At 42.3% G+C, this 14,535-nt stretch overlaps 1 protein-coding gene across 1 annotated transcript in view; it reads left to right on the forward strand.

Moving 5' to 3' along the window:
- The window catches only part of COL24A1 (collagen type XXIV alpha 1 chain), a 253,533-nt gene that overhangs the window by 214,697 nt on the left and 24,301 nt on the right, over positions 1 to 14,535 (forward strand). Inside the window, exons 48-53 of the mRNA XM_030572150.1 lie at positions 6,891 to 6,998; positions 8,829 to 8,936; positions 9,028 to 9,081; positions 10,541 to 10,603; positions 12,005 to 12,058; positions 13,704 to 13,739. Of these exons, the coding sequence (XP_030428010.1) occupies positions 6,891 to 6,998; positions 8,829 to 8,936; positions 9,028 to 9,081; positions 10,541 to 10,603; positions 12,005 to 12,058; positions 13,704 to 13,739 (423 nt within the window). The remainder of the gene's footprint in view (positions 1 to 6,890; positions 6,999 to 8,828; positions 8,937 to 9,027; positions 9,082 to 10,540; positions 10,604 to 12,004; positions 12,059 to 13,703; positions 13,740 to 14,535) is intronic.

Raw genomic sequence — 14,535 nt, forward strand, 5'->3', positions numbered from 1 at the left:
TAGGGCCCATTGAAATCAATGAGGCTACTTACAGTAGTAAACACTGTACCTGGTAGTAAGTATTGGCTGGATTGACCCATAATTTGTTATGAAGATAAATTAGATTAAATTTGATGTAACTATTTAGTCAAGTTAATAGTTGATGAAGAAAAGCTATAAATACTGGTGTATTTGCATTTTTGTGGGAAAAAACAAAAAACAAATGAAATAACTTGTTCATAACGGGGCAGAAGATGCATATTACTCTAGCAGTTAAAGGCTTCATCTCATACTAACTGTGGAGTTACAGGGTTTATTTCAAGTGACTGTAGTTCTTTACAGTTGAATTAAGAGGGAACACCATAATGGATAGCTTTTTCTTATTCTTTTTAGCCTGTTCAGTAATATTTCAACATTCTTCCAGTACTACTGAATACTGAATGTTAACAATAACATTGATGTGTATCTGCTTCAGAGATATTTTAAACACGAGTTAGCCACATAAAATAGAGAGAGCAGAACATTTGTTATGAAAGCACAGCAGTTCATCAGACTGGGAACCAGAGTAACATATTGAAAGGCTGTGGGAGCCACATTAGGAAACCTGCTCTATTAATAGAAATGATGAATGGAACTACATATTAAAAAGATACTCTGTGTTTCCTTCTAAGTGACATCATAATAAACACTAATTAAGGATGAGGAGGGTATCTTTCCATTCATTTTTTAAAACATGGCATAGGCATGTTCTTTTGGTTTAACTCCATACACTCAACAGCATGTTTTTTTCATTAAAAATTGTTGCTCTTCTGTACAGTCTGGGGTACCAATATATTTTAGTAGCAAATGTTCTGATGTTTCTTGATGTGGTAAATTTATTTTTATATTAATGCTTTTTGTACACAATAATGCTAATATTATTAGTATGTTTGGCATTTATAAAAAAGCATGTTGAATTTGAATGTCTCTAAAAGACGCTATGAGAAAAAGCACTGTCTTTTTATTATGTGGAGAGCCTCCTACACGAATAAGTGGTTCAAGGCTGAACAGTCATTTCAGTACATCTGCAATCAATGAGTCTGACATCTTGTTTTCATCAAGAGGAGCTCCTTATTATAAGCTTGTGATCTCTTGAATTCTCAGACCTAATTAAAAAGAAAACAACATATCTATGGAAAGATCATACATATGTCATCCAAGGATGAGCCCAAGCAGTCATTTTCTATTACTAACACTGATTAGGGCCCTGACCCTACACATTTTAAACTGTAATCAAGCAAAACCAGCTATGGATCGGATCCAGATCCCATTTTATTGGTGTCCTCAAAACTTGAAGTGTGGGGTTAGTTTCAGATAGATGGTTCCATCACTAATAAAAACAGCTTTGTATGATCCACACTACCCTTGAATAGGAGAAGTGAAAGAAGCCACTGGGATGTCAGCAAAGCAGTTTTGAAATATACAGTTATGTGGAAGATCATTGTGCTGGTCATCAATGTCCAGACTCAATCTGCAGTCCTGCAACTGACCACACACATGGGGACATCAGTGCCAGCAGGGAGCCCCACTGATTTCATGTTGATTCACTTCACAGTTCTCAGTGCCTTTATCCAGGCCTATGGAGATGATTCTCAGAGTAAACATTGAGAGAGGAGGTCAAATCACAAAATCAGGGATGTCATTTGTGGGGGGAGGAGGAGAGTCCTGCACCCTATCCCAAGTTTTGTACAGGTGTTGTGCTCCCAGCCAGAGCTCTTAACTACAGCACAGCATTAGTGTGGAATGTGAGTTCTGCAGAGGAGATGTGCTGCTCCCAGCTTGTGTCCCTGTGGCAGGGAGTCAGTATTTTGTTTACAGACAGAGGCAGCATGATTAAGATAAGAAAGAGCTGGTAATTAAATTAAGGATCTGGAAGTGGTTAGATGAACCTTTAAAACAGGAATCCCTGGTGAGGGGAAGGAGTGTTAAAGAGAGAACACAGGAGACTCAGAAGAAATACAACCAAGCCCTCTGAGCCAAGTTTACATTCTGAAAAGAAGGGAGATTTGAGGGGCATGGATCAAAAGAAGGGGCCAATACCCAGGGAAGGGCTAGAAGTGGTATAGAGAAGTTCCCACTCTACCTGTGGTACTTATGTGGCCCCATCACCACAGTATCTGAGTGCCTCACAATGTCTAACCTATTTCTCCTCACAGCCCCTCTGTAAGGTAGAGCAGTGCTGGTATCCATATTGTACAGATGGGGCACTGAGGCACAGAGAGAATAAAGGCCAGATTTTCAAAAGTATTTAGGGACCTAGTGGGATTTTCAAAAACGCCTAGAAGGCTAGGTGCTTTGTAAACCCCACTAGATGCCCAGCTGCATCTTTGGGAGCCTAAAAACCTTTGAAACTCTGTACCTAAGGCACTGAGAGTGGTCTGAGGTCATTCAGGAAGTAGAATCCAGGTCTCTCAGGACTAGGGTGACCATTTGTCCCATTTTGGCAAGGACAGTCCCTTTTTTAAGCCCTGTCCCAGCTGGGAATTTGTCCCATTTGCTCTTGCCAACTGATCACCAGTTGGCAAGAGTAAACTGGACAAATGCACAATTTTGAAACAAAAGTGGGGTGCAATTCTTAGCAGGGCACAGAGGAATATGCAGGGGGCAAATGGCAATGCCAGCCCTCTGTGGGAGGGAGAGCTCAGGACAGCGGCTTGGGCTAGGCTGGCCCCGGGCAGGCAGCAGTGGGGGTTTGGGCTGGGCCCACGTGTGAGGGAGGGAAAAGTACCTTGGCCTGGCCCAGGGAGAGCTTGGGCCGGCCCAGTCTGGAGGTGGGAGGTCTTCAGCCGGCCCCAGGAGGTGTCCCATTTTCTCTTTGGGAAAATATGGTCGCTCTACTTAGAGCTAGCTCCTTATCCCCTGGACCAGCCTATCTCTCTGCAGCATGCTTGTGCGGGGGGGAGCGGGGAAAGACTCTGATAGATGGGAGCAAAACCAAGAAAGCCAGTTCTCTAAGACTCCAGCAAACAGTCCCAAGCGATTGGGAAGCATGGTTCACAACATGTAAAGCAGCACAGTGGTCAGGAAGGATGAAGAGAGAATGAGAGGAGATCACTTAATCCACAATAGGTGGCAGGTTCTGCGCCAGGCTGGGCTGTATAGCAATGGCTGCTGTGCAATTTTAGATTCTAACTAAAACCATTTTGTTTTGTCATTTTTTGTTCTGAGTTCGAGAAAAGGAAAGAATGAGAAAGTGTCTTTTGACTATCAAATGTGTTTACACCTCAAATTCTTAGTCAGATGCATTGACCTGTATCCAGGCCAATTCTAGAAGAAAGAATAGAAATTGCATCCACAGAGTCCATGAAGTCAACGATTATTGTCATGATTTGTATTATTCACTTGGCACTGTCTGCGTGCTCAACATTGTTCAAAATGTGCCAGAAAATGTAGTCCCTGAGCCAATGTGTATAAGATGTGTAGCCCTGGATAAGCTGGCTCAGATATTTAAGTATGAAGTGTATAGTTATTGAGCACATGTTAATATCTGTGAGTGGAGGCACTTATATAAGGCAATAAAAATTTGACTTGATTAAGGATTAGAAGATTTGACCCTCTAACTGTCTTTCAAGAGGAAGAGCTGCCCAGAGGTCCTGTGCCTGTTTATTTTCCTTTCCTGTCTGCAGTGGCCCTGATATACCTCGGAAGTCTCATTTCTTTTCTCATCTTTAAAATGTGGAATTTTCTTGGCGTTTGGTTTTAAATACTCTCCTGTGAAAATTGCAACTCGGTCACTGTAATGTTGTGTTTAAGAGCTTTCTGGAAAGTAACTAGCCTTTGCAGTATTACCAACTCTCATGATTTTGTCATGAGTCTCATGATAATTATTGTTTTCCTTAAAGCCCCAGCTCCTGGAGTCAAGTGGATATGTAATTATTTCAGCCTTCATTCTTAAAGAAAAATGAAGTTTCTAGCCCTCGTGGCTGTGGAGAAAGCTTTAAAGCATGACCCCAGTGCACCCTAAAGGCTCAAAAAGCAGAAGACAAATAAAAAGAACACCAAATCTATTATTTTTAGATAATCTCATTATTTTAAAGCCAATCACATGATTTTTGGTGAGACTGATCCATGATTTTTGAACACTTGGGGCTTGGCTACACTGGAGAGTTGCAGCGCTGATGATGGGTTTACAGCACTGCAACTTAGTAACTGTCCACACTTGCAAGGCACATCCAGCACTGCAACTCCGTGGCTGCAGCGCTGGCTGTACACCTGGTCTGCTTGGGGTGTAACGATTGCAGCGCTGGTGATGCAGCGCTGCTCATCAAGTGTGGCCACCAAAAGCGCTGTTATTGGCCTCCAGGGTATTAGGAGGTATCCCAGAATGCCTGGTCACAACAAACCAGAAGAATGGCTGAACTCCGAGCTCCCCCGAACTGCTTATTTAAAAAACAAACACAGCTCCTGTTTGCTGAGCGAGCGGAGGCAGGCAGGGGGATTCCTTTGGAATGTTCACAGCTCTTTGCTTGAAGAGAGAAATGGCATGCTCACATGGCAGAGGGGAAGGGGGAAGTCCGTGTTGAAGCTGCTTATGTGGTCTGAAGGCTATTTAGGAGTGCATAATTTGCATTTAGTGAATAAGAGAGGGATGGGGGAAGAGGTCAAAACTTTTAAAATGATTCAAGGTAGGTGCTGTGTGTCTTCCAGTCCTCAGAACTTGCAAGGCAGGGAGCTGAGAACAGTGTCAGCTCCAAAAATCCACTCTTTCTGTCTCCCCCATGCTCCCTGTCACACTCCACCCCACCCCCCTCTTCTGAAAAGCATGTTGCAGCCACTTGAACGCTGGGATAGCTGCCCACAATACACCACTCCCAACAGCGCTGCAAATGCTGCAAATGTGGCCACATTGCAGCGCTGGTAGCTGTCAGTGTGGCCACACTGCAGCGCTTTCCCTACACAGCTGTATGAAGACAGCTGTAACTCCCAGCGCTGTACAACTGTAAGTGTAGCCATACCCCCAGTGTTGGCAATACTGTGAAAGTGACTTGAAAGTGTCAGATTCACTCCTATTTAAAGTCTGTTTTTAATCTATTTGTAGTGGGTTAACACCCCTCGAGCTCCAGGCAGGTGCAGTATGAACTCATGGGGCCCTGCCCTAGTAGGGTGTTTCCAAAAGTTAAATGATCTATTTCAAGTGTGATGAACTGCAAAAAAAGTGATAGAAAGTAATTAGATTTTTCTACAATTGTTTCAATTGTTCTGTTCAAGAGTTAGAATATATATTAAAATTTTAAACCTAACCAATGTCCCTTAAGTGACTTGATACAAGATGTCAGAACATAGAATCATAGAATCTCAGGGTTGGAAGGGACCTCAGGAGGTCATCTAGTCCAAGCCCCTGCTCAAAGCAGGGCGTATTCCCAACTAAATCATTCCAGCCAGAGCTTTGTCAAGCCTGACCTTAAAAACATCTAAGGAAGGAGATTACCTACCTCCCTAGGTAACCCATTCCAGTGCTTCACCATCCTCCCAGTGAAAAAAGTTTTTCCTAATATCCAACCTAAACCTCCCCCACTGCAACTTGAGACCATTACTCCTTGTTCTGTCATCAGGTACCACTGAGAACAGTCTAGCTCCATCCTCTTTGGAACCCCCCTTCAGGTAGTTGAAAGCAGCTACCAAATCACCCTCATTCTTCTCTTCTGCAGGCTAAATAATACCAGTTTCCTCAGCCTCTCCTCATAAATCATGTGCTCAGACCCCTAATCCTTTTTGTTGCCCTCCACTGGACTCTTTCCAGTTTTTCCACATCCTTCTTGTAGTGTGGGGCCCAAAACTGGACACAGTACTCCAGATGAGGCCTCACCAATGCCGAATAGAAGGAAATGATCATGTCTCTCAATCTGCTGGCAGTGCTCCTACTTATGCAGCCCAAAATGCCATTAGCCTTCTTGGGAATAAGGGCACACTGCTGACTCATATCCAACTTCTTGTCCACTGTAACCCCTAAGTCCTTTTCTGCAGAACTGCTGCCTAGCCACTCAGTCCCTAGTCTGTAGCCATGCATGGGATTCTTCCGTCCTAAGTGCAGGACTCTGCACTTGTCTTTGTTGAACCTCTTCAGATTTCTTTTGGCCCAATCCTCTAAGTTGTCTAGGTCCCTCTGTATCCTATCCCTACCCTCCAGCATATCTACCACTCCTCCCAGTTTTACTGTCATCTGCAAACTTGCTGAGGGTGCAATCCACACCATCCTCCAGATCATGAATGAAGATATTGAACAAAACTGGCCCCAGGACCAACCCTTGGGGCACTCCACTTGATACTGGCTGCCAAACTAGGCATCGAGCTGTTGATCACTACCCGTTGAGCCCGATGATCTAGCCAGCTTTCTATCCACCTTATAGTCTTTTCATCCAGTCCATACTTCTTTAATTTGCTGACAAGAATACTGTGGGAGACCGTATCAAAAGCTTTACTAAAGTCCAGGAATAACATGTCTACATCTTAGTATTCGAGCTAAGTGGGTCTAATAATTATTTAATTTTTGTTCTTTATATAGGAATTAGGTACAGTGCTCCTGTCAGCAAATTTCTGAATTATCTGCCAAAAAAAAAGTTTTAAGGTGTCTAAGTAGCCCCTGGAATCACAGTTGAAGTTGCCCCTCCTCCAAGTCTGAAGTGGCACCCCAGCACAAAATGTTGTTTTAATTACTAAGAACAAGTTTATTTATAGAATAATCACAATATGTTTTACAGCTGTATACTATTGTCTAGCTGTGTGCACGCATATACAGAGATGTGGTATAAATATATACACAAATATATAAAAAGCATTGGCTGAACATTAAAGTGTGTGCCTGTTTTAGTGTGCAACGGAAATGCTGCCAATGGCTGTTCTGGATTGTAATCAGTTGTTCTTGTCTTGTTAAGGGCAATAAAGGAAGCCCAGGAATAGCAGGGCTGGCGGGGTATCCTGGAACTCAGGGAGCAAAGGGATTGCGAGGCATGCCAGGTATCAGTGGAGAACCAGGACTAAAGGTACTGTGAATGATATTTTGTTGTGCTTGTCAGATCCAGTATTGTTGACATTCCTTAATCTTCAACTTAATCTCCTAGCTGTGACAGATCATGGGACAACAAAACGCCTTTTAATAACACTAATGTTAATATTAAATGCACATTTGAAATGTAAGACTGCAGACTGCATAATTTTTCTTGTTTCTCACATTTTATAAAAACAGAGCAAATTAATCTGGTTTTGGAGCATCAGTTCCCATCCATCAGCATTTGACTTCCAGCACCAAGAACCAATCAAAATTCATCTATCTGGCCCCATGCTAATACAAATTTTAGAGCCAAATCCTTTAGTCTTACTGAGGCAAACTTCCCCTGACTGACATGGGAGTTTTGCTGGAGTACATCCTGCATGATTTGTCCTGTGAAGAAATCCATTAACATTTGATTGCAATACTTTCAAGTGTAGGGTCCAATCTGGGAAAGTGGTAGGCATCTCTGAGCTTCAATGGAAATCCAGGGTGCTCAGTATCTCACATGACCAGATTCTTTCTTCTTGACCCCAATATCCCAAAAGGAGAGAACAATTTGAGATAGCTCCATTTTCCAGGCAATTCCAGATACCATAATAGCAGGTTTTGATCCATCTGCTAATGTGAAACTGACTAAAAGTAAACTGAAGCCAGTACCGTAGGAAGCAGAGAGTGGAAACAGAAGTCATTTTCAGGATTTGGAGTGGAATGCTTGATTTAAACTGATGATTTCCAGAAAGTCCATTTTTCTCCACATGATTTCACTGGTAAACTGTTTTTAAAAACAAAAAGGTTTTATTTAGAAAGTATGAAGAAATTTTCTGATTTCTCTGTTATCTTTCCATGACTGTACTTTGGAACTAACTATTCTAGTCACTACTAATTATGTGTATTATGACAGTGCTCAAAGGCCTCAATCGGAATTGGGTCTCTTTTGTCCTAGGTCAGTATCAGACTGTGGCTTTGTCTACACTGGAATCTGAAAGTCATTCACAGATGTGAAAAAACACCCCTTCCCCAAATGACAAAAGCTTTGCTGACAAAAAGTGCCGGTGTGACTAGTGCTTTGTCGGCAGGAGAGTTCTTTTGCCGACAAAGCTATCGCCACTCGTTGGGAGTGGAAGTTTTTTGTTGATGGGAGAACTCTCTCCTGCCCAGGGCTGGGTTCAGACACCAGCGAAGGAAGCAGATGCCTGGCGCGGGCAATAGAAAGGGGCGGCACTCTGTCTGTTCTTGGGGCAGCATGTCCCGGTCTTCGGCAGCAATTCAGTGGCGGGTCCTTCACTCCCTCTCTTCCTCTTCGGCGGCACTTCAACGGCAGCTCAATCGGGTTTTGGTTTTTTTCTTCACCGCTTGGGGCGGCAAAAAAGCTGGAGCCAGCCCTGCTCCTGCCAATAAACAGATGCTACGCTGCACCCCTTTTAGCGGCACAGCTGTAGTGGCACCCCTGTGTCACTAAACCATGCGTAGTCTAGACATAGCCTGTTCCTGCTCTGAAGAGCTGACATTCAAGGAACCGACAATGGGAGAGGAGAGAGATACAACTCACCGGCAAAGTTGTCAGGGTGATGTTTTGTGTCCCCAACTCAAACAACAATAAAGCAATGTTTGTATTTTAGTGAAAGGAATAATTACTGGAAAATATTCCTGAAGGAAAAGTAGTGAAGTACTGTACAACTGTTCGAAATAGATAGTGAAAAAGTTTGTTGCTGTAAGCTGTTTAGCTACATAATACTTTTCTGACACACTTTCATTGAGGAGTTAATCTTATAGCTGTTCTGTTGCAATGATAAAGAAAGATACATTATCGGTCTCTCCACAGGGTGAGCGAGGGCTTCAGGGTCATCCAGGAAAACAAGGTAAAAGAGGCCTTCCTGGGGTACAAGGTGATCAAGGCCCACCAGGAGATCCTGGATTGAAAGGGAAAACTGTACGTATCTACCACGGATGACACAAAACAATATTCTAACAATTCAGTCAGCAACATGGAATAATAACCAACATGCCTGTTAATATTACAGGGAGAACTTGGAGATCAAGGTTTGATGGGATTTCAAGGATTCCCAGGTCCAAAAGTATGTGTGCATCTTTTTTTTTCTTTTTAATTAGAGTTTAAGCCATTTCCAAAGAAAGATGGGGCAATTTTTAATTGGTTTTAGCAATAATTGGTTTTTATTGTGTCCTGAACTATTGGACTGTTGCAGACATCGAGCTATGTATCACAGATCTAAAACAGAGATCAAAAAGGAGGATTACCCCTTTTTGACCTGAATAGTTAGCCAAAGTTTAGGACGCTGTAAGTTGTTTCTGTTAGGAGGAGAAACTGATGATAGAGTCAGGTATCTGTGAGGAAATACTGTTTATTTACAAAGACTGTACAAAGTCCTCATTCCCTGAATACAGGTGGAATCAAACTATGGGGGAGAGTTTCTTTGCTCACAGCTCCAAGCCCCTTTCAGCCAGCACTCAGCCCAAAAGCTCTCACTCTCTCTGGGCTTTTCTCGGGGCTACATTCTTGGTGCTTGTCCAGTCTGTGGCTGGCTTTTTCCACTTTCTCTTGGTATGTCTACACTGCAGTTAGACACTCTTGACTGGCCTGTGCCAGCTGAATCAGCCTAAGAGGCTCAGGCTAAGAGGCTGTTTAATTCCGGTATAGATGTTCAGGCTACAGAATAAGCTCTGGCACTCTGGAGCCCAGGCTGCAGACTGAGCCTCACATCTACACCACAATTAAACATCCCCTTAACCTGAGCCCCACGAGCCTGATTTAGCTGGCACAGGCCAGCTGGAGGCTTTTAATTGCACTTTTAAATACCCTCTGTGTCTATTTCGGTGGTGTTTCTCCTGCTTCTCTTTCTATCATGCACACACCTCTGTTACAATACCCACCCAAGCCCCTCTCCTACATAATGTCAAATTTCTTTGAACTTGTTTTGAATGTTGTCAGATACCTGTGTTTGGGGTGGAGGCCTCTACTATTTCAAAAAGGAACGTAACTGTTTCTTACAGCTATCTTAAATAAAAGGCACCAGTTACATCCCCCAGCTTCCATGAGTTTTAGCCTAACCCAGAACAGTAATATTCTGAGCCCTGGTCTACACTACCACCTTCTGTGAATATAACTGCATTATAACTACAGAAAATCCACACCCGAGTGGCGTAGTTAGACCAACCTAACCCCCAGCGCTATGTCGGCAGGCGGACTTCTCCCATTGCCATAGCTACCACCTCTCAGGGAGGTGGAGTACTTATGCCAACGGGAGAAGCTCTCCCATCGGCATAGGTAGCATCTTCACTAAGTGCCTCAACCATGCTGCTGCGACCACTGCAACACTGTGAGTGTAGATAAGCCCGGAGTCAGTTTGTTTCATGTTTTCACTTTGATTGCTCTTGGCAAGTATCATGCTTCCACTTTCCATACTGTTCTTTCTCAGAAAAATAATTGCTTACGTACAGTAGTTTTGGCTGAGATAGTGGCTAGATTTAAATCTGTCAGATGGTCAGGTGATTTAAGCTTTTTATTTTTATTTTTAGGGTCCTGATGGGGACATTGGTTTAGTTGGAATTCTGGGTCCTAAAGGACCTACAGGCCAAATTGTAAGTATTATATGTAATTCTATAAAATAATTCTCACAATACTATTTACTTGGTGCACTTTCATTTTCTATAGCCTTTTCAATAGAGCTCTGTAATCAGATTGAATGAGCCAAATAACTCCCTTTTTTTCATAGCAAACCAAAACATTTAGTCAAATTCCCGCCTCTGAGCAGCTAAAAAGGGCCAAACTCTACCTCTGAAGGGCAAATTTGGCCCCTGGGAATAGTTAATTCAAATGTCACATTTAGGAATTATTCCTTTTAAATGAAGAGTAACTAAACTGAATTAGCTGATTGTGTCCGACCTGTGACAGCTTTTCACATTGTAATTTTCTCTCCTGTTACTCATCCAGAGATCTGGAGGCACTGCTGGAATTTATCGATAGTGGTATTTGAGGGAGAGAATATTCTTCCGTCGCACATTCTGGGGTGATAGCCAGCTTGCAGCTCTGCAGATCACATTGTAAAATGCTCTATTCTTCACTGCCAATGATGGGGTCTTAGCTCTTGTGATATGTGCCCTGACATCACTTCTGAGAGAGTTTGATTAGCTGGCGTCTGAGATAACCAGCTTGAGAGACTTATTTTTATAGCTGTTTTCTCTTCCTGATCATTGGTGTACAGGAAAGACAATGGTTCTGAGCTATTTGCCCAAAAGGAGCTTTATCATTTACCAGAATGAAACAGGAAAATACCTCTGTTAGCAGTGTTTATTAGTTGTTTTATATGATTACTTGTGGGTAGCAATATACCTCAGGATTTGGCTGATGGTAGCTCAAAACAAGGAATATTTGGCTTTTGGGTAAACAAAAGACTTTATTTACCATTGCTTTTAGTGCTTTGACTTTCATAGCCATATAAAGGCTCTGATTATTAAAATAATTATCTGGTTCATTGCCTGTTGATAGTCTTCAGAAAGCCAGGATTGACATGGCACTTTTAATATATATGACATCCTGTGTTGCTTCATTACTATGCTGTTCAGGGGTGACTCTAGGCATTCTGCCGCCCCAAGTGCGGCAGGCAGGCAGCCTTCAGCAGCTTGCCTGCGGAGGGTCTGCTGGTCCCGTGGCTTCAGTCCACCGAAGCCGTGGGACCAGCGGACCCTCCACAAGCAAGCCGCTGAAGGCAGCCTGCCTGCCGCCGTCGCGGCAACCAGCAGAGCGCCTCCAGTGGCTTGCTGCCCCAAGCACGCGCTTGGCGTGCTGGCGCCTGGAGCCACCCCGATGCTGTTGAAAGTTTTAGGCCTATAATTATGCTTGGAGGCATAGTATAGTGTTATTAAATATGAATACAGTTATTTGAAGACTGAGCAATCTTAAAAACAGAGTATGTGTTTTTCCTGGGATTTTCTTCATGTTGAAATCATGATTAGCTAGTAAATTCCTTTGTTTGTTTACAGGGATACACTGGCCCCGTTGGTCAAGAAGGCATAATAGGCCCAACAGGCAAACCTGTAAGTTCAAGTCCTTAGGTTTCCCTTTACATTTCACATGATTTGTTAGGATGTTCTTTCATCCATGTGTTTAATTATGTCTTAATAGAAGATTTTACAACTTAAATAGTAGCTTGCAAGACTGTTTTCATATTACACCACAAGCTACTGTATGTGACTCTAATATAAATAGAGCAAACTAAAAGATGGCAAGTGCCACTGCAGTGAACCAGTTCTCTTCTTGACAATGCAGTACGCATACGGTGAGAGTCCATGTGGCTCCTCTAATTGGCTCAGCACAGATTCTGTAAACCACAGAGAGTAGGTGCCATAGTGGCTTCAATCCATCTTTGTATTCTCCGAATCTTGGAGAGGACCTATCATAATACAGGCAGCCTGGGGGCCTGTGTAAATTAAGGCAGCCTGCTTTGGTCATCCTCTGGCCCATAGCGCTGCTTAGAATCTCTGCGCTGCTGTGGCCCTACCCTCATCCAATTCTTCCTGCCCTTAGCACCATCTCCAGCACACGCACTATGCCAGGGCTCGCACAGGGGTCCTTGGGAGGCAGTCTTATGGCTCTCTGCAGTTTCTGTGCTGGAGAATCCTCTCCTGGCCAGATAGAAAGTTTTTAGGGCCCCTTTACACCGTCTCCTGGCACAAAGGGGCAGGAGCAGGAGTGAGGATCTCACCTGATATCTCTATGAAGTTGGAATACAGAGCAGCAAAATAATATTAATATACAGTAGTTAATATTTAGTATTTGTAACATGTACATAACTGGAGTGAAGAAAGAGAAGGGAAGTAGGATTAGAGCATTCTTGCCCCTTGCTGGGAAAAAGGCCACACCAGCAAAGTACAATATTTGTTTTCCTTTTTTTCCCTAACAAAAGGAAAGGTGACAACTCTTACTCTAAAATTTTTCTCCACAATTGTGTACTTGTATGAAGATTGTTAATGTGCTTCATACAAAGTCAGACAACCTGTCATTGTAATAAATACAAAGGTTTAGCTCTGACTCATTTTCAAACATCAAGATCCAAAATTCTATGCACATCAGATTAATTGCTAGATTAACATTTTAGATCAACAATGCAAAACTGGCCAAGAACATAATATAGGCAAAGAAGAGATGGCTAATCTGCCTGTAGTTGGGAATTAATAATGATCATGTATATCTTTGATGACAGCAGTAAAAGCAGATGTGGAAATACCCATAGAATGTGGCATGGAATGAAATGGATTTTCTTACTTGCAGATATTATATAGTTTAATTCACAGCATTATGATGATTTAAGCATGGAAGCCCCATGAAGATGGTTTAGGCAGGCTACAAGAGTCAGCTAAACAAACAGCTAAACAGGGCAAAACTGACTAAAAGAAAAATAATATTAACCATTTTCAGAAAGAGCAAAAAATGGAATTACGACTGAAAAGATAAAAAACAAAATATAGAAATTGCAGGTCATGTTCATGGAACTCCTTGTCTAGTCTATAATCTGTATATCTATAGTACAAACTGAGGCCCCTGTCCTGCAACATTTTTACACATGAGGCAATTAATATTAAAAGACTGCTGATGTAAGTAACTCACGTGTATATGTTTTTGCAGGTTGAGGTCCTAAAATATTACAAAGTGCATTGGATTAACAGTCTCTCTTTCTTTCAGGGATCCAGGGGTGAAAAAGGCTCCAGGGGTGAAATTGTAAGTCTAAACATTGTTTGTATATTTATTTTTTGGCTGTGTCTTGCCATGAGAGTGCTGTGACAGCAGCACTCCCTTGTGTTCCCACAGTTCTCCCAACTAGAGTACGTATTCCCGTCCTGGGAAAAATTGAGATTTTAAAACATTTTCACATCCTGAATTGGGATGAAACGTCAAAATCTCTAAAAAAAATTTCTGAACCAGCAATCCAAAACTGCATTTGGCTCAGGCCAATTGAAATGTTCCATTTCAATAATTTTGAAACACTTTGTTCTGATTTTTACCTTTCAAAGCATTTTTCTTATTATAAATTAACTTAAAATTCAAAACAAAAAATCTGAACTATTCATTTCAAAAATGTTGAAACAGGATGTTCTGATGATTTCAAACCATTTTGTCAATGGTTTGAAATGGAAAATTCACTGACACTTTCCCCCAAAAAAGTTTCAGTTTCAATGAATCTGCATTTTTTGATGGAAAAATGTTTTATCAGAAAATTTGTGACCAGCTCTACTCCCAAGTGGTTGGCTGCGATGCCTTTCCATTAGTGTAACAGCTGATTCATGTACTCCCCTCCCACTTGCATAAGTATACTGCCCATAGACACAGACCTTGTTGACTCTGGTCATAAAATAATTGTATATTTAAAATGTATCCCAGTTAGGAATTGAACCTCCAAGACTTCTTGTCATTCTGTTGCAGCGGTGGGCAAACTACAGCCCGTGGGCCTCGTCCAACCCTCAAGATCACACTGGGGAGCAGAGTTGGGGGCTTGCCCTGCTCCTGCACTCAGCTA

The sequence above is a fragment of the Gopherus evgoodei genome, chromosome 8, assembly GCF_007399415.2.
Source record: "Gopherus evgoodei ecotype Sinaloan lineage chromosome 8, rGopEvg1_v1.p, whole genome shotgun sequence".
NCBI classification, from domain to species: Eukaryota; Metazoa; Chordata; order Testudines; family Testudinidae; genus Gopherus; species Gopherus evgoodei.